The sequence below is a fragment of the Coregonus lavaretus genome (assembly GCF_964263955.1).
Source record: "Coregonus lavaretus genome assembly, chromosome: 3".
Taxonomy (NCBI): Eukaryota; Metazoa; Chordata; class Actinopteri; order Salmoniformes; family Salmonidae; genus Coregonus; species Coregonus lavaretus.
Window position 1 is genome coordinate 28,291,713 of NC_139990.1, and position 21,858 is coordinate 28,313,570.

Consider the following 21,858-nt stretch of genomic DNA (forward strand, 5'->3'; position numbering starts at 1 on the left):
ATCCCCAGAGATTGGAAAGCTGCCGCGGTCATCCCCCTCTTCAAAGGGGGTGACACTCTAGATCCAAACTGCTACAGACCTATATCCATCCTGCCCTGCCTTTCGAAAGTATTCGAAAGCCAAGTTAATAAACAGATCATCGACCATTTCGAATACCACCGTACCTTCTCCGCTATGCAATCTGGTTTCCGAGCTGGTCACGGGTGCACTTCAGCCACGCTCAAGGTCCTAAACGATATTATAACCGCGATTGATAATAGACAGTACTGTGCAGCCGTCTTCATCGACCTGGCCAAGGCTTTCGACTCTGTCAACCACCGCATTCTTATTGGCAGACTAAATAGCCTTGGTTTCTCAAATGACTGCCTCGCCTGGTTCACCAACTACTTCTCAGATAGAGTTCAGTGTGTCAAATCGGAGGGCCTGTTGTCTGGACCTATGGCAGTCTCTATGGGGGTGCCACAGGGTTCAATTCTTGGGCCGACACTTTTCTCCGTGTATATCAATGATGTCGCTCTTGCTGCTGGTGACTCTCAGATCCACCTCTACGCAGACGACACCATTTTGTATACATCTGGCCCTTCATTGGACACTGTGTTAACAAACCTCCAAACGAGCTTCAATGCCATACAACAATCCTTCAGTAGCCTTCAACTGCTCTTAAACACTAGTAAAACTAAATGCATGCTTTTCAATCGAACGCTGCTAGCACCCGCCCACCCGACTAGAATCACCACTCTCGACGGGTCTGACCTAGAGTATGTGGACAACTACAAATACCTAGGTGTCTGGTTAGACTGTAAACTCAACTTCCAGACTCACATAAAGAATCTCCAATCCAAAGTTAAATCTAGGATCGGCTTCCTATTTCGCAACAAAGCCTCCTTCACTCATGCTGCCAAACATGCCCTCGTAAAACTGACTATCCTACCGATCCTTGACTTCGGCGATGTCATTTATAAAATAGCCTCCAACACTCTACTCAGCAAATTGGATGTAGTCTATCACAGTGCCATCCGTTTTGTCTCCAAAGCCCCATACACTACCCACCACTGTGACCTGTACGCTCTTGTTGGCTGGTCCTCACTACATGTTCGTCGTCAAACCCACTGGCTCCAGGCCATCTATAAATCACTGCTAGGCAAATCCCCGCCTTATCTTAGCTCATTGGTCACCATAGCAGCACCCACCCGTAGTCTGCGCTCCAGCAGGTATATCTCACTGGTCATTCCCAAAGCCAACACCTCCTTTGGCCGCCATTCCTTCCAGTTCTCTGCTGCCAATGACTGGAACGAATTGCAAAAATCTCTGAAGCTGGAGACTCTTATCTCCCTCAATAACTTTAAGCATCAGTTGTCAGAGCACCTTACCGATCACTGCACCTGTACACAGCCCATCTGAAATTAGCCCACCCAACTACCTCATCCCTATATTGTTATTTAATTTGCTCTTTTGCACCCCATTATCTCTATTTGCACATAATCTCTTGCACATCTAGCATTCCAGTGTTAATACTATTGTAATTATTCTGCACTATAGCCTATTTATTGCCTTACCTCCATAACTTGCTACATTTGCACACACTGTATATATATTTTCTGTTGTATCTCTGACTTTATGTTTTTTTTTTTACCCCATATGTAACTCTGTGTTGTTTTTTGTTGCACTACTTTGCTTTGTCTTGGCCAGGTCACAGTTGTAAATGAGAACCTGTTCTCAACTGGTTTACCTGGTTAAATAAAGGTGAAATAAAAAAAATAAAAAAAATCAGTAATCTTTACTGGATTAACAATTCCAGGCCGAATAACTGAATGTTTTTGCGAGAACTCCAACGTCCTCTGACAATACCCTACTAGTGTAATGACATCCCTGTGTTTTCTGAGACATTACAGAGTTTGACAGTTGCTGCTCGCAGTTTGAACAAGAAAACAAGAACTGATTTGATAAATGAATGCTTCAAACAAAGTTCTGCGCACATATTTCATATGAATCTACATTAAAAATTTTGGGAAATGACAACTTCACTTTCTCATCCATAACTGCATCTCAAGTGCACTGTTCAGCAGCTCAGATCAGCAGTATGGGGTTCCTTTTCATTAGAAGGGACGTCTACCGTGTATCGCTAAAATAATGATTATGATCACACTTCTTCAATTTAAATATTATGGGGACACCTATACATTTAGCCTTTTATCGTCTCCACATGTTGAAATATATTCACGCCTAGAATAAAAACCTCCAGGTTTCCATCATAAGACTCAATTGAATGAAAAATATAAAGAATTACAGGGGGAAGTTTGGAAAAACGAATCCCATGCGAATCTTTATCTGGAATTACACACATGATAATAATTACATAAACAATGTCTCTACTAACCAAATGCTAGTCCCGTCCGAATAGAGCTATGGATTTATAGTCATGACATTTCATAACCGGATCACCAGATCATTTTGTTAATCTGAACAATAGAAAGGAAAATACCGTTGGGTGTTGCGCAATAGCCTATTCTATTGCGCGACTAGCTCTTAGGAAACTTTGCAGTATTTTGTTTTTTATGTATTATTTTTTACATTATTAGCTCAGAAAGTGTTTTGCATCATTACATACAGCTGGGAAAAACGATTGGATATCAGAGCGGCTTTAACTCACCAGCATTACGACCAGGAATAAGACTTTCCCAAAGCAGATCCTTTGTTTGCTCTCCCCAGGGCAACTGAACTGATTCCAGCGGCTGACCCAAAACATCGCCGGCGGAGGAGAGGCACTCGGAGCGGCCTGCAGGTCCGACTTAGGAGGCGCGCACACCACCCACTGCTTCCAAGTATTCTACTCGCTAATGTTCAATCTTTAGTTAACAAAGTCGACGAACTACGGGCAAGGATTTCTTTCCAGAGAGATATCAAGGCCTGTAACATACTCTGTTTCACGGAAACATGGCTCTCTTGGGATATTCTGTCAGAATCGGTCCAGCCAGATGGGTTCTCAGTTCATCGCGCAGACAGGAATAAATATCTCTCCGGGAAGCAGAAGGGCGGAGGTGTGTGTTTCATGATTAATTACTCGTGGTGTAATTGTAGTAACAGAGGAACTTGAGTCCTTCTGTTCATCCGATCTAGAATATCAAATGCCGACCGTATTATCTCCCAAGATAATTTTATTCGGTTATAGTCACGGCCGTGTATATCCCCCCTCAAGCCGATACCACGACGGCCCTCAAAGAACTTCACTGGACCTTATGCAAACTGGAAACCACATATCCTGAGGCTGCATTTATTGTAGTCGGGGATTTTAACAAAGCAAATTTGAAGACTAGGCTGCCGAAGTTCTATCAACATATCGACTGTTGTACTCGCGCTGCTAAAATCCTTGACCATTGCTATTCAAACTTCCGGGATGGTTATAAGGCCCTCCCCCGCCCTCCTTTCGGCAAATCTGACCACGACTCCATTTTGCTTCTCCCTTCCTATAGGCAGAAACTCAAACAGGAAGTACCCGTGCTAAGGACTATTCAACGCTGCTCTGACCAATCGGAATCCACGCTTCAAGATTGTTTTGATCACGCGGACTGGGATATGTTTTAATTTAGACATATACACTGAAACAGTGACTGAGTTTATCAGGAAGTGTGTAGGTGATGTTGTGCCCACTGTGACTATTAAAACCTACCCTAACCAGAAACCGTGGATAGACGGCAGCATTCGCGCAAATCTGAAAGCGCGAACCACCGCATTCAACCATGGCAAGGTGACTGGGAATATGGCAGAATACAAACAGTGTAGCTACTCATGCCGCAAGGCAATTAAACTGGCAAAACATCAGTATAGAGACAAAGTGGAGTCGCAATTCAACGGCTCAGACACGAGACGTACGTGGCAGGGTCTACAGACAATCACGGACTACAAAAAGAAAACCAGCCACGTCGCCGACACCGACGTCTCACTTCCAGACAAGCTAAACACCTTCTTCGCCCACTTTGAGGATAACACAGTGCCACTGACGAGGCCCACTACCAAGGACTGTGGCCTCTCCTTCTCCATGGCCGACGTGATTAAGACATTTAAGCATGTTAACCCCCGCAAGGCTGCCGGCCCAGACGGCATCCCTAGCCGCGTCCTCAGAGCATGCGCAGACCAGCTGGCTGGTGTGTTCATGGACATATTCAATCTCTCCCTTTCCCAGTCTGCTGTTCCCACATGCTTCAAGAGGGCCACCATTGTTCCTGTACCCAAGAAAGCAAAGGTAACTGAACTAAATGACTATCGCCCTGTAGCACTCACCTCTGTCATCATGAAGTGCTTTGAGAGACTAGTCAAGGATCATATCACCTCTACCTTACCTGTCACCCTAGACCCACTTCAATTTGCTTACTGCCCCAATAGATCCACAGACAATGCAATTGTCATCACACTGCCCTATCCCATCTGGACAAGAGGAATACCTATGTAAGAATGCTGTTCATTGACTATAGCTCAGCATTCAACACCATAGTACCCGCCAAGCTCATCATTAAGCTTGAGGCCCTGGGTCTGAACCCCGCCCTGTGCAACTGGGTCCTGGACTTCCTGACGGGCCGCCCCCAGGTGGTGAATGTAGGAAACAACATCTCCACTTCCCTGATCCTCAACACTGGGGTCCCACAAGGGTGCGTGCTCAGCCCCCTCCTGTACTCCCTGTTCACGCATGACTGCGTGGCCAAGCACGCCTCCAACTCAATCATCAAGTTTGCAGACGACACAACAGTAGTAGGCTTGATTACCAACAATGACGAGACCGCCTACAGGGAGGAGGTGAGGGCTCTGGGAGTGTGGTGCCAGGAAAATAACATCTCACTCAACATCAACAAAACAAAGGAGATGATCGTGGACTTCAGGAAACAGCAGAGGGTGCACCCCCCTATCCACATCGACGGGACCGCAGTGGAGAAGGTGGAAAGCTTCAAGTTCCTTGGCGTACACATCACCGACAAACTGAAATGGTCCACCCACGCAGACAGTGTGGTGAAGAAGGCGCAACAGAGCCTCTTCAACCTCAGGAGGCTGAAGAAATTTGGCTTATCACCTAAAACCCTCACAAACATTTACAGATGCACAATTGAGAGCATCCTGTTGGGCTGTATCACCGCCTGGTACGGCAACTGCACCGCCCTCAACCGCAGGGCTCTCCAGAGGGTGGTGCGGTCTGCCGAACGCATTACCGGGGGCAAACTACCCAGCCTCCAAGACACATACAGCACCCGATGTCACAGGAAGGCCAAAAAGATCATCAAGGATATCAACCACCCGAGCCACTGCCTGTTCACCCAGCTATCCCATTCCTTACTTTTTTGTGTGTATTGGGTATATGTTGTGAAATTGTTAGATATTACTGCACTGTCGGAGCTAGAAGCACAAGCATTTCGCTACACCCGCTATAACATCTGCAAAACACGTGTATGTGACAAATAAAATGTGATTTGATTTACACAATTGCATCCTTTGGGCTAATCTGTACACTCGTACACACACACACACACACACACACACACACACACACACCACACACACAAACTTCCAGTGTGACCTGATACATATGACAGACATTACCTTCTCTCGCTCTCATACACAAATGACACATGCACAAAGCGTGATAGGACACACACTCACACATGTTCTGACCCCTACACACCACATACACTACACACGTGTCTAATCCACAGCTGGATGATGGGTCCCATGAGCCCCTTGGGGCAGGAATGACCCCCATTTACCCAACCCCTCTCTTCCATCCATCCAATCCTCTATACCCCCAACCCTCAACCCCAACCCCCCTTGAGGGTCTGTGGAGTACCGATAAACCACCTCTCCCTCGCTCTCTCCATTCAGGGGAAATCCTTTCTGTCAGGGTGTGTGTATGTGCGGGCACGTGTGTTCCTCTGCTTTGGGGGCTTTACAGGGGACAGACTCCCTTCCACCTCTTCCCAGTTCATAGCTAGTCCACAGACTCTACTTTCACTGTGTACACACACACTAGGAGCTGTAGCCTGCAGGCTAAATAACCCCTCTTTGAGATTAGAGCAGCAGCGGAGGCCAAAGCTTGGCGCCCCCACCTTCAGCTAACAGGCTTAGCCAGCACTAGAAGCCCCAATACGCTACAGCTGCACGTGAGAGAGAGAGAGTGAGAGAGAGAGAGAGAGAGAGAGAGAGAGGAGAGTGAGTGAAAAAAGGAGTAGAGGCCTGTGATCAAAGTCACTAATGCAGTATTCATAAAGGTCAGTGGGGCTTTTATGGGGTATTGTCTCAAGATACACCAAGGGCGTTAGCATGCTTAACCTTCCAGGGGAGCTGAGTGTACCGGGGGTTTGGTCATGCTTTGTTGGTGATCTGAGGAGAGGTGTGCCAATGGTGCGTGTATAATGCAGGTCTTCTAATACACGTGCCAAACATACCCAACCAAATTTTTGCAAATATTGAAATTCACTCAGTGACACAAGCAGATACTGTACAAGTGTGTGTGCAGTAATATCATCACTCTACACACACCTGATCATAACATCCTTAGTAGCCACTAGCCACACATTCACTTCACAGACTCAAGGGAAAAGAAAAGAGATGGAGGGCACTGTCCCCAAAAGGAGAAGACAAGAGCAGCAACAGATTCTGTTCATGACCTGAGAGAAAACAGAGGTCTAACTTGAGGTAAACGAGAGACAAAAAGACAAAAGACGAGGTGTGGCAGCCCAAGCAGGATTCAACAGATAGATCGCTTGGTTTAAAGGTGCTACCGAGACTCGTAAAAATAACATAAGAAAGAAAAACAGATAACACTGTGCCAAGATTATTATGCCCCTAATGCTATCTGGATGGGTAGCTTTCATGCATGTCATAGGTGTACAATGTGTCCAAGGCCTGTTGCACTAGACACATCTTGTTAAGATAGTATAAATTCCCCTGAGTATTAAAATTCCCCAGAAACTCCAACCATTGTGTTTTGATAGGTCTGTCTTTGCGTGTGTTGGACTCTCTCTTTCGCCCTTTCACGCTCCCATCTCTATCTCTCCTTCTCTTAATATCTCACTCTCCCTTTGCTTGTCTATCTCTCTCCATCTCTCCCTTCCTTCTCCTCTCTGTTGGCAGAGGGAAAGCAGGATGAGGCTGTAAAAGCCAACAGTGGGTGGTGAAACAAACTGTCTCCAAACACTTGCCTGGCAACACCCACATCATAACAGGCCACTTACTGTCCCTGTCCTGGTGACTTAGCATTCAGGTCAGAGAGCCACTGACATTATACTGTACATAGTCACAGGATGTATAATCATATAAAAACACCCATACACCTCGCAAAAACGTCCCACAGAAAAGTCACATATCAATAGAAAACCCCTCCAATTTGTTAAGCCCTGTCTCTCGGTCTGAGTCTTGGGAATATGGCACTCTCCAATCCACTCAATCCCCGCGACAACAAACAGAAGGACATGGCTGCTAACAGCCCATAATAGCCATACATCAACTCTAAGCCGTGACAGCCATTCAGGAGAGAGAGAGAAAGGGGCACATGGAAAGGAGAGAGAGAGAGAGAGAGAGAGAGAGAGAGAGAGAGAGAGAGAGAGAACACCACAGTCTACACATGGCTTGCCGAGAATGTTCTACTCTAACCTTGGAGGGAGCACAGCAGTTTGCTGGCGAAGGATTTATAGTTTATTGGCAGGGTGGGGACTATTGGGAGCAGCTCTACACAGAGTGGATTAGCCTAAAATATGCACAGGGCATAAACTGGCAGCGTTTTATAACGTCTCTCCTACTTAATGTAGCACTCAGAGAAGCAGACATTGAGAAAGGCCCCCGTTCCACTCTCTGGACCAGGGAGATTTATGTCTAAATTAGTAGGGCTGGTTAAAGAGAGAGAGAAAGAGGGGGGGTATGACACAGGAAAAGGAACGAACGAAGAGCAGAGAAGGTGAAAGGGAGAAAGGAAGAGAGAAAGAGACAGATGGAGGGAGATCGATTGAGAGAAAGTGGGAAAGAACGATTGAATGAAAAAGGAAAAGACCAGAGAGATAAGGAGGTAGAAAACAGGAAGAGAAAGAGAAAAATATAAGAGTTGTTGTAGTTGGAGGTGTGTGGCACAGAAGACAGATGAGACGGGAGCATTTTGGAGTGCCGGCAGCCTCTACGTCACGTGTCAAACTTCACAGAGGGCCGAGTGTCTGCGGGTACTTGATGATTGATGAATTAAGGTCACTATTTAGTAAGGAACTCCCCTCACCTGGTTGTCTAGCACACACTAGGCCCTCCATGGAATGAGTTTGACACCCCTGCTTTACTTCTTTAGTACTTGAGTTAGATGAAAGGTTAAGTTGTTCAAGTGCTCCTCCTGAATACTGCCTGCCATTGATGACTTGGTCTTTTATCTCAAAACTCAGATCTAAGAATGCAACGGTGGCCCTGAGCTGAGGAGTCCTTCAGGCCTCCATTCGCTCAGCATTTGTGCACTTGTCAGTGTGTAGCTCTCTCTGTGCGACATGATGAGTGCGTGCTTTCCCTTGGCGTGTATGTGTTCAGTGTTTATGTGTGCATTTGCCAACCGGTTTCATTGTGCTTGTGTATATATATATATATATATATATATATATATATATATATATATATATATATATATATATATATATATATATATATATATATATATATATATATATATATATATATATATATATATATATATATATATATATATATATATATATATATATATATATATATATATATATATATATATATATATATAGATATAGATATATATATAGATAGATATCTCTGATTGTGTGTAGAGTTATGAGGGTGACTGAGTGAATGTTCGTAAGAATGCAGGTATAGGCCATTCCATGACCTTAGGATTTAGCCCCTTCCAGCATAATATCCAGCATTCATCTAGCATCCATATGTACCATCCAGCGCAACACACACACACACCTGTTCTCTAAGCCACCCCCCCAGATGTTGCACTTATACAACCCCCATTTTGTAATTGGTCAGCACTAGAATCTAGAGCACTGTCACACACACACCCACATTTTCACGCACAGTACACACACTCTCTTACAAGCTCACAATTGCGTACACACACACACACAAAAACATACCTGCTCCTTTACCAAATCCTGTCTATTGGAGTAAAACATTTGGTGTGATGAAACCCTCGTGATAACTCTACTTAATGACTTCACTGTGTGTGTGTGTGTGTGTGTGTGTTTTTGCCTGAGTTCATTTTGCTCCACCGTGGATCATCCAAAGTGCTGGCTTTCCATTTCCAAATGTGCATTAATCCAAGCTCCATTCATAATGTATTGCATTAGCTTCCACTAATTAACAATTAGAGTACAAAACACACTCTCACTTCGAGTGCTTTGATTTCCTCTTTCCTCTGCATATGCAAATGAAACATTTCATTTGTCCTTTTTTCCCCCACAGCAAGTCGATGTTTGTGAAAAAAAAGTTGAATAAACATGAGTCATCAAATGTGTTAGAATGTATGGAGTCTGGGTCGGTGGTGGGGGAAGGGGGGGGGGGGGGGGGGGGGGCTCCATATCATTTGGGGGGATTGCTGGGTGTGTTGCAGTTGACAGGGACACTTTGCTGAGTGCTTTTAAAGCCTCTGGCTAATGGCTTTGTGAAGGCTGTGGATGAAAATGAGATGGCTCCACCGTGATGACGGGAGTCTTTGAGAGGAGAGGGGCGCTGAGCCGTGTGTAATTAGTTCAGAGTTTGTGTATAGTGTGCTTTTGAGCACTCCTTTGTTCTCATACGTGGTTTTTCTGATTTGAGGGTAAAGAATGAGAATCAGTGTGTGTGGACGTGTTTAACTATACTTGTAAGGACTAGAAGTCCCCACAAGAATAGTAAACCATTTTTGGGGGGACCAACTGGGGACATTTTGTTAGTCCCCACAAGGTCAAATGATATTTCTAGGGGGTTTAAGGTTAAGGTTAGCATTAATGTTAGGAGCTAGGGTTAGTTTTGGGGTTAGGAGCTAGGGTTAGGTTTTCGGGTTAAGGTTAGGGGTTAGGGAAAATAGTATTTTGAATTGGAATGAATTGTGTCCCCACAAAGTTAGTTATACAAGACTGTGTGTGTGTGAACACACAACTTCCACTGACCTGGCACACTAGTCGACACGTTGACCTGTGTGTAGAACCTCTTGTTGGGCAGAAGCTCTGACACGCCGTTGAGGGCCTCGACCGTGAACGTATAGTTGGAGTTGGCCATGAGGTTGACCACAGTGACCGTGCGTTCGGTCAACCCGCTCTGCTGGGGCATGAAGCCCACGCTGGCCCCACATGGCTCACACTGCAGCCCCACGCACCGGCGGCAGCCCACGCTGTAGGTCAGGTCCCCCCTGCCGCCCGTGTCCGTTGGCGCGCCCCACTCCAGGATCAGGGTGGACTGCTTGAGGGTGTAGACCAAGTCTTTGGGAGGAGAGGGGGGGCCTGGGAGGGAAAATAAATGGATATATAAAAATATAATTCGTCGTTATATACATGATTCCTGTTCTAGTCACTTTTAGTGCTTGTCTTATGGCCCCTGTATGATTTATGAAAGTATTAGGCATTTCTATGACATATGACTCTTCTGTATGATGTACTTACTACCTACAGTGCTACAGCAGGTTTAATTCATTTTATTTAGCCTTTATTTAACCAGTAAGTCATTGAGAACACATTCTCTTTTACAACAATGACAAGACCAAGACAACAGCAATACACCGTAACAGACTAGGTACGATACCAGTACATCAGATATCTGTATGAGGCAATGACTATGGAAGTGTGTGCGTTAGATTGCACTGATCTAGACCTGATTGCCACGTAATTAAATTCAGCATTAAAACCAGTGCCAACCAATTACTATAGAACACTTCACGCTGTAGTCCATTCTCAAAGTGTGGTCCACAACAGTATGCTAGCTACATGGTGTTATTGTGCTAGTACACATCTATAATGCATATGTAAATACTTTGATAGGATTGAGATGAGGAAGGGATTATGGGTGATGCATGGAGCAGGGGGGAAACAGAGAAAATAAGACTAGCCAAAGCAACTAAAGCTTGCCTGGTCTAGATGAAATGTGTGTGTGTTTATGATGATAGAACAAAGGAGACGTAAGTCAGACACATAATATGCTGCTCACCGACTATCTTTATTCACTCATGCAATTTCTAGACAATCCCTGAACTACTAACCACCTCATTTTACGGTGGATTGAGAAATAAAACAGAGGCAATTCTATTAGTGATGGTGAAGTGTAAAGCTGTGTGTGTATACTGTCTGTGGTTGTGTGAGAGAGAGAGATAATGGACTGTCTATTACTTATGTCAACAGTCATGGCTGGAACAAATGCCTTGTTTACAAAAAGCAAATATGAGTCACCATAGAAAAGGTGGTTAGTGCTCGCGGAATGAGAATGCTCTCTGTTATCAAAGGTAAAATACGACGGGTGCATCTCAATAGTCCTACATAGCGTCCTCTCTTCATCTGGTAGAGATTCTGACAATGGTCAACCAGTGACATACACACTCATGCAGAATGGTCTTTCAAGGCCTTGCACTATACAAGTCAAATAATTTACATGATGCAGTGCTGTAACCGTGCATGTTTGAACACAACAAAGGTATTGGTCCATTAAAGGATATTAATAATGTAGTGGTGGTGTTTGTGTATACTGAATGCTCTCTCGGTGGGGTTATGTAACATGGTAACAGGGGCGTGTGTGGGGCACAGCTGTGGTGTGTGACGTGTTCATCAGCTCCCCCCCCCCCCCCCCTTTGGTGGAATCAGGAGATGATCACAATTACTGAATCAATATTGTAATTAAAGCACTATAAATGGTATCACCGACTGCCCCTGGTAGATATAAAAGCACCGGGAATCAATATCATGATTAAACCTTCTAATTACAGAGCTATAAAAGCTTGAGCTGATCTGAGCCAAGAATGAATACACTCAATTTCTGACCTCTGTGTTTTATTGTCTGGTACACTATAGAGCACATTATTCTATAAGCTTATTAGGTGGCGTGTGTGTATTTATCCATCAACACTACAGAGGGTTAGTGGTTAGATCAATATGGCTGCCCCTGGCAGGCCAGTATGGATTTGGACTTGATTGTGCATCTTTGTTGGAGGTGTTGGTATTTAGTGTGGTGGGGGGATGTGTGTGTGTGTGTGGGGAGGGATGAAGGATGGAGGGGTTGGGGTTGCTAAAGTGATGGAAGGGTGAAAAGGGATTGGGTGACCAAGTGGGGGGAAGGATAGAGGGAAGATTTAGGTTTAGTGGAGGAATGATGGGTGAAGTATGACGGTAATAGGGGAACGATAGAGGGGTAAGGTTAAGGACGGGTGAAGGACGGCGGGATTGGGTTACCTGATGGATGGAGTGATGGAGGCAGGATGGGTTAGAGAGAGAGAAGGAGGGAGAGGGAATAATTAAGTGATGAGGTTAGGGAAGCGGAGGGGTGTGGGCTAAAGGGAACGGAGGGATGAAGGGATAAGGTTAGTGGGAGGATGGAGGGTGGAGGGATTATGGTCAGAGAGGAAGTGAAGGATAGAGAGAGAGAGACTAAGAAGAGGAATGACAGGGTGACATGGCTAGAGGAGAGGTGATAGGACAGAGTGATATAATCAGATGAGGAGTTGCATAGGGACAGGTGTGTTTGTGCGTCTGTCTTACGGGTGCAGGGGGCAGAGGGGTTGTCCAGGGGGGTCCTGAAGTGGTCCTCCTCACACACACACACCACCGAGCCTTCCTCCTCAGCCACACTGTTGGCCGGGCATGGAAAACACTCCTGCTGTCTGGATGACATCTTATACGAGCCAGGGGGACACGCTGAGAACAGAGAGAGAGCGAAGGAGAGAGAGAGAGAGGAGAGAAAAAAAGATAAACATAAATATGCATTAAACACATTCCATGGTATTATTATTTCAGTCGGTGTATGTTTTAAAACTGCTGTAAAGTACTGATAATGGTTTAGCAACATGGGGTAAATACTTTCAAGCTAATTATACCTTCTGGGGGAGAGAGAGCGAGAGAGAGCGAGGACTAGGAGGAAGGAGGGAGAGAGAGAGAGAGAGATCGAGAGAAAGAAAAGGAGGACAGCATATGAAAGCGCTAGACCAAGTTAGAGAAAGCGAAAGGGAGAGAGAAAGAGAGACCGATTTAGAAGGCACAATTTGATGACTCAGTCAGTTGTAAGGCTGAACACTAACACATGATGTTGAGCCTCTAAGCCTAACATATGGTCAATAGAACTGGACCAGCTAGTCAGTACAGAACCAACACATGCTGTCCAATCTCTCTTCAGGCACCGAGCTGCTCAACTCCTTGACCCTCGTCCTTTCTCTCTTTCTCTCTTTCTCCAATTCATTCTGTCATCTCCTCCCTTCTTTCTTGTGTGTTAACAGCTCCTGACAACTCCTTATTAGACAACTCTGTTTAATTTGGGGCTGAGGGCACGAGAGGGAGAGAGAGAGTGAGGGAGGGAAAAGAGCGATAGAAAAAGAGAGTAGGAGAGAGTGACTACACACATATTGCGCATACACGCACACTAACTATTTTCCACTCTTTCTCACTGGGGTTCATTTTCCGCTTGCCGTGCCAGTGCTCCGAGTAGTAATGTGTGTGAAATCAGTTGAGCGCTGCTCCGCTCTCTGTCACCGGGTCCCCAACAGCATTTCTACATGAACACCTCCAGCACGCTCTCTCTTCGCATTATGATCACTGTCATCATCACTGCCGTTCCCTATCCTACTGCTAATGCACTGGGATGATATAATATATGAATGTGGCTGTGAAGACAACCGGCCCAAGCCTCAACGATGTTACCGTGTCTGAGCGGAGGGTAAAGCCTGAATGGTGAAGAGATGGTGGGTTTGGGTGTAACACACACACACACACACACACACACACACAGACGCATCACGCGCACCATTTAAGACACACATGCACACACAGCCTCGAAGACACACCGATTAGCCCCTTCAAACTCCCCAAGTTGAGACTGATGTGAAAGCGTGAGTGTGTATGGCGTGGCGGTGTCTGTAAGAACCTTGTAATCGTCTGTCTAATGTCTGCTATTACACTAACACAGAACAGCCTGATTTGTAGAGAACCACTCTTTGGCTACAGTGCTGCAGAGCGTGAAGAAAAACCTAGCTTCTGAAATGGCTGGATGCAGCTGCTCTCTTTTCGGCAGGGGTGCCCGTTTTGTCAGTACACTTACAGTAATGTGGTTTGAATGGTAGGAAGTCTAAATGTGGTATCTAGATAGCCAAAGTGCCCGTCTTTGCTGGTATCAGTCTCTAAACCAAGGCCCAACTCAAAGCTGGCTGGATTGCACTTCTTGGTCTTGTATCAGTACACCTTTGCTATGATGTTTGAATGGTTGGAAGTCAAGACAGAAAGCTGTACCAAGCTAACAAAGCACCAGTCTCTATACAGTAGCTGGGCCCAAATAGAAGTGTGGCCAACTGTCCCTGCCAGACAAGGTTGCGTCAATCAGAGCCAATTGCCAATAGGTAAGAGACACTCCCAGAAGGACCCAATAGGGGAACAGGGGGTATTGGACAGAAACAACCCTGGCAATCTGGGTGTGTATTCAATGCATTGCTGCATTCCCCTCTACATTTAGATGAGTGCCATGGCGTTTCAGCTGAAAAGCAGACGAGGGAGAGAGAAACGGCACACAGCTTGGCCAGAACAGCTGGCTGCCCAACTGATCAATTTGTCCTGGGTGCCGTGCGATAAGCTTGATTAAACGGGACATGGAAAGTCTATCTCCCTACACACACACACACACACACACACACACACCTCCTCAAGGTGTAATAACACCGATGTATAACGGTGGGTCTAGCGAAGAAGAGAAGACGCAGCACAGCACACAGGGAGGAGGGATAGAGTTAGCCAAGGGCTAACAGCAAATATGCATAGGGGAAGATCAAAGGAAAGAGAAGTGAGGAAAAGGGGTCATGCATAGTACACAGCTCAAGTAGAGAGAAAGAGAGTGAGGGTGAGGGAGTCAGCACGCTAGGATAAAGAGAAAGATCATATACTTCCTCAAGTTTTAATAATACAAGCACTGTAACGGTGAGCTATGCCAACTGCCTGGTGGCTAAATATACAACATAGATACTGTATAGTGAAGAGAAAGAGATGCTAAGCAGCATCTACAATGCCAGTAGTGGAGCCAAACAGGATGTTATGGAGGAGGCAGTTACACAGAGGGAGATGTAGAGAGGTCAAACACACAACTGTATTCACATTGTTGTCAATACTCCTGGACGGGTTGGCACCGGTGTCCATTTTCCAAGCCGTTAGCAAGGAGTCCTTGGACTATATACTGTTTAGTGGTCCTCTGTAGCTCAGTTGGTAGAGCATGTCACTTGTAACACCAGGATAGTGGGTTTGATTCCCGGGACCACCTATACGTAAAATGTATGCACGCATGACTAAGTTGCTTTGGATAAAAGCGTCAGCTAAACGGCATATACTATTCCAAGCTGTTTGCTAATGCTATGTCAGAATGTGGCCACCTATGCTCACTATGCAAAACAAATAAATAGAATTGTTTGATGGGTGACAAATACACAATAAAAAAGAGCAACCATATTTATGGTTTTTATGTTAGTTTCAGGTGAACAGCTTTACAACGCTTTGTCTATTGGAACAATCACATTTCAATGCTCCCCCCCGTCTCTCCCTCCCCCCCTCTGTCTCTCCCCTCCCCCCTCTGTCTCTCCCTCCCCCCCTCTGTCTCTCCCTCACTCTCTCATTGCACATTAATAAATCATGAAGCACTTAATACAGTAAATGCGAGCAATGAATTGTTTCTGTGTCTTTCTGACAGGACGTATTAATGAATATTAATGAGGCTAAAAGAGGTTTGCTTTGCATACACACACACATAAAAAGCTAAGGACACACACACCGACACATACACAAAAAGCTAAGGACACACACACACCCAGGCGACACACACCCCCACCACACACACATTATTTCAGGCCATCATTTTGCTCTGTCTTATATTCAAATGTCAGGGTTAGATTTGCGGGCGGAGGGAGGGATGGAGGGAGAGAGGGAGGGGGGGCCGGTGGAATCAATAATTTATGGCCCCATATTCAGATTACTGGCTCTCTGCTGCTAATGCTAATTGATGAATGGGATAAATCCTCATTCCAGGGGGGAGGAAGAGGGCCATTTTAAAGGTCCTGGGGATGAAACAGACAGAAGGCTGGGGAGGAATGACTGATCACAGTCACACCTAGTGCTAATGGAGGGGACATGCTAGATGTAGCACTGTACAATGATCGCAGCAATGCATAACCCAACCTAATATCTGGCAGTCAATGAAATAACAAGTGAAAGCCTCAGTGTTCTCAGCACAAACTGGGGGCTACAACACAGCAAATATCTAAAGCCGCAACGATGACATCGCAAACAATGGTTACATCATCCACACAAACAGCACCTTCACAATCAAAGAGGACGGCTGCTGCTGAAAGATGTCATCATGGTAATCAAAGGCCTTTCGCAGCAGCCTGCAGCTCAAGAGAAACAGAGAGAGAGCGTGAGAGAGAAAGACACACACAGAGAGATGTGCTGAAACACACACACACACACACACACATGAAGAAACACGGGCAGAAAGACACACACAGGTTCTGAAGGGAGAAGCTGTTTAAAGCTTAATTGTTTCCCTCCTCTCCCTCTTTCATACTCCCCCTACTTATACTTGCCTTGTCAATCTTCCTCTCACCTCCCTTTCCCAGAGTCCTCTTTTTTCTCCCTTCGCTAACCTTCTCCCTGCCTCCGCTCTAACTCATTCCCCCCACCTACATTTACGTCATTTAGCAGACACTCTTTTCCAGAGCGACTTACAAATTGGTGCATTCAACTTATGATAGCCAGTGGGACAACCACTTTCTTTTTTCCTTTTTTTTTTTTTTTTTTTTTTTTTTTTTTTAAATGGGGGGGGGGGGGGGGTTTCAAGTGTCTCCGGAAGGTGGTCAGTGACTCCGCTGTCCTGGCGTCATGGGGAAGCTTGATCCACCATTGGGGTGCCAGAGCAGCGAATAGCTTTGACTGGGCTGAGTGGGAACTGTGCTTCCGTAGAGCGTAGAGGTAGGGGGGCTAGCAGGCCAGAGGTGGATGAACGTAGTGCCCTCGTTTGGGTGTAGGGTCTGATCAGAGCCTGAAGGTAAGGAGGTGCCGTTCCCCTCACAGCTCCGTAGGCAAGCACCTCTCATCTTCTTTACACTACACTACTTTGATGGCACAAACTAGGTCCAGGAGAGATACTTGTGTAGTGTGAAGAGACGGATCTAGATTAAAATCTCTCTTTCAGAGATGTCTCCCACAGACATCTACACCATATACCCCCCTCTGAGTGGTACAGTGTAAAGACAATGGCTCTCCCACACCACATGTCCCTGCGAGAATTACCTTAATACCAGTAGACAGCATTTTTACTGTTAGCCAAATTGAAAATGAAAGGCTTTTAAAAACCGCCACACATTTGTGAATCTCATTGCATTAATCAAGTGTGCAACACTATACGTATATACAGGATGATATGAATTATTTGACAATTAAAACAAATCTATACAACCACACGTGGATACAATGCATTTAAAAATCATAGAGGATAACATGCTGACCACACCGCTCGCGCGCATGTTGATTTTGTCCATCCACACCAGACGCGATCAGGACACACAGGTTGAAATATCAAAACGAACTCTGAACAAATATATTAATTTGGGGACAGGTTGAAAAGTATTAAACATTTATGGCAATTTAGCTAGCTAGCTTGCTGTTGCTAGATAATTTGTCCTGGGATATAAACATTGGGTTGTTATTTTACCTGAAATGCACAAGGTCCTCTACTCCGACAATGAATCCACAGATAAAAGGGTAAGGCTAAAAAAATGGTCAAAGACTCCAGTCACCCAAGTCATAGACCGGTACCAGAGCTCCAAGTCTAGGTCCAAAAGGCTCCTTAACAGCTTCTACCCCCAAGCCATAAGACTGCTGAACAATTAATGAAATGGCCACCCGGACTATTTACATTGACTCCCCTGCTACCCGCTGTTTATTATCTATGCATAGTCACTTTACCCCTACCTACATGTACAAATTACCTCAACTAACCTGTACCCCCGCACATTGACTCGGTACCGGTACCCCCTGTATATAGCGTCGTTATTGTTATGTCATTTTATTGTGTTACTTTTTATTTATTTTTTACTTTAGTTTATTTAATAAATATTTTCTTAACTCCATTTCTTGGACTGCATTGTTGGTTAATGGCTTGTAAGTAAGCATTTCACGGTAAGGTCCTACACCTGTTGTAGTTGGCGCATGTGACAAATACAATTCGGTTTGATTTGATACAGAGTTCGTTTCTAGTAATCTGTCCTCCTTCAGGCTTCTTCTTCTTCTTTGGACGTTATATGGCGGTTGGCAACCGACTTTAAGGTTCATTACCACCACCATCAACTGGACTGGAGTGTGGACCTCAGTTCATCTTTCAATCACCCACGTGGGTATATGCTCCTAAAAACCAATGAGGAGATGGGAGAGGCGGAACTTGCAGTGCGTCAAGTGTTACAAATAGAACCAAGTTCTATTTTAGCGCCTGGCTACGCAGACTCTCGTGAGCAGTGTGGGTGCAATGATTGAATAACATGTGCACATTTATTATGCAACGCTCGCGCACGCGACGGGGGCAGTGTTCATCAATGACCAACAGATGAACGATGGAAAACGAATGGCGTTGAGGAAAAGTCAGTATGGCTTGAGCAGAGGGTGCGTCAATGGTACAGTACAGCCAGGGAGAAAGTCAGTCTGTCAGACAAGCCAGGAGCTCTTCATCAGGGCCCATCACTTTGTCCGACGTTCCCAGTTCCTCCATAGTAGCCTCTACTCCTCCGTAGGTAGCTGACCCTTCATTGCGGACAGTGTAGAACGCACCTGGGTGATGCTTCGGCTGCAGTAAAGCGCCAGAGAATCAACCACACATCAGCATTAGTCAGGAACAGTCCCTCTGCCTCTCAGTTCACCTCAGTCTCCACCTTCTAACTGGCAGGTGAAACAAGCCGGAGATGCTGCTGCATTATTTAAACGCAAACATTAGCCATCCAGCTAGCTAGCCAAGGCAAAAAAAATGATTTAACATCGAAGTCCTGTAACTTTGATATTGAAGACCACAATATTTATCTGAACAAAACAGATGTATAACAAGTAAAAAGTTGTGTAAACATTTTTTATAAACTAAAAAACACTTACAAATGCTTAAATATTTACAAAATATACAGGAGCTCTCTGCCTAGGCGACCTCACAGCACCATGGCAACCACAGAACTCTATGTTCAATATTGTTTAGATGAGAAGCACCTGTATAGTTTGAATTGATATCCTTATTTTGTATGTCTATATAGAATGGTATTTACGGTATGCTTATAGCTGCATTCACACATGAAGCAGAATTGTGGCTTTGGCCACACCACAGCCAAGGCTATCGTAAACACTGAGAAAAGTTTCAAATCTGATGTTGATGAGAGATTGCGTCAATATTTCTATGATCTGTGTTTTTCATGCCAATAAAGCAGCTTGAATTTTATAGATCTCACTAGACATATTTTACTAATGTAAATCCGCCCACTCAGTCTCTCTCCCTCCCTTTCTCACAGCCCCCTCTATGCCTCTCACACGTTCTTCCTCCCACTATCCCTCTCCCCCTCCCCTCGTCTCTCATTTCCCTGGGCTTATCTGTGTGTGGTGGAACAATGGGATGATGGCAGACGAGGGCTTCAATTACAGGATATTACACCACCCCTCTTTCTCCTCTCATCCCTCTCTCCATCCTAATCACACTAAACAATTACCGGGGACTTCAGCATAAAGAGGGATGCACTCATTTTGGTTCTCGCTCTCTCTCACACTCTCCTAACATCCCTCTCAAACTTTCCATCGGTCCCTAGCCTTCTCTTTTCTCTCCTTCCATCTCTCGCTTTACTTTTCCCACCCTCTCTCCCTCCATCTCTCCACCTCGCTCAATCTCTCCATTTTTCTCTTTCCCTCTTTACAACTCTCCATCTATCCACTTCTCTGTATAGCACTCCTCATCAATACCATTCATTGAGTTGGCTACAGCCCCAGCCCTCCCATGTAGTCCCTGCTCACTGAAGAGCTCTTTGTGTTATCCCACTCTCCCCATTTTCTCCTCTCTCACTCTACTTCATTCAACGTTCTATTCAACCATTGCTTCCCAGACCCAGCTCTCCCTTGCTTCTACTCCTCTCTCCCTCAGTCTAACTCAGTCCCATCATTAGATTAGAGAACATCAAGAGCTCCATGGTCTTGTGAACAGAGTCCTGGACTGCACATATTTTACATAATGGCTCTGCCTTTCTTTCCCTCTGCGCTCCATTCATTTGTTCATTTATTCCTTCCCTCCCTCATCTTCCCATCCATCTCTCAGTCTCCCCTTTTAAAGCATATTTTCATTTGATAAGTGTTCTTATCTAATGTTCTTATCTAACCATATTCCAGTGGTCCCTCCCGTCTTTGGGCCGAGTCAGAGTGTGTGTGTCATTCACTCTTTTCCCTCTCCCTTCATCTTATCCCTCTACATCAGATCTAGCCTTGTGTCTGAGGCAGGATTGGCTATGACATCTCCGGGGTGTGTTTGTGTCCCGTCTCTCTGATGGATGGCTTCCATTTAGCCCATCCGCCCAGCCATTTGTTCACGTCCACAACCAGGTCAGATCACGCACACACACTCCCTCACTACTTACACCATTCATACATATACACGTGAGTACTACACACACACACTCCCTCACTACTTACGCCATTCATACATATACACGTGAGTACACACACACACACACACACACACACACACACACACACACACACACACACACACACACACACACACACACACACACACTCCCTCACTACTTACACCATTCATACATATACACGTGAGTACTACACACACACACACTCCCTCACTACTTACACCATTCATACATATACACATGAGTACATACACTCCCTCACTACTTACACCATTCATACATATACACATGAGTACATACACACACACTCCCTCACTACTTACGCCATTCATACATATACACGTGAGTACATACACACACACTCCCTCACTACTTACACCATTCATACATATACACATGAGTACATACACACACTCCCTCACTACTTACGCCATTCATACATATACACGTGAGTACATACACACACACTCCCTCACTACTTACACCATTCATACATATACACGTGAGTACATACACTCCCTCACTACTTACACCATTCATACATATACACGTGAGTACATACACACATACTCCCTCACTACTTACACCATTCATACATATATACGTGAGTACACACACACACTCCCTCACTACTTACACCATTCATACATATACACGTGAGTACTACACACACACATTCCCTCACTACTTACACCATTCATACATATACACGTGAGTACCTACACACACACTCCCTTACTACTTACACCATTCATACATATACACGTGAGTACTACACACACACACTCCCTCACTACTTACACCATTCATACATATACACGCACGTCTCACTCACACCCAATGTGTGCCATAACCAATTAGAGCTGCAGTAGGCCTATACGTAAATAGACCATTGCCATATATGGATCTGTACCATTTACTTTGAACTGGACGGTGTTTATAGCATTAGTGGTCGTGAGGAGATGCGCTTGTTTTGAGATCAAAGCGAGAGCTACATGTAGCCACATGTGCACATTTCT

The 21,858-nt window shown here is 45.1% G+C and overlaps 1 protein-coding gene across 1 annotated transcript in view; it reads right to left on the reverse strand.

Moving 5' to 3' along the window:
- LOC311110003 (ephrin type-A receptor 7-like) overlaps positions 1–21,858 on the reverse strand; it is a gene marked incomplete at both ends in the record, with an annotated part of 174,100 nt that overhangs the window by 47,263 nt on the left and 104,979 nt on the right. Inside the window, 2 exons of the mRNA XM_084152959.1 lie at positions 10,134–10,463; positions 12,702–12,857. Coding sequence (XP_084009085.1) covers positions 10,134–10,463; positions 12,702–12,857 — 486 coding nt within the window. The remainder of the gene's footprint in view (positions 1–10,133; positions 10,464–12,701; positions 12,858–21,858) is intronic.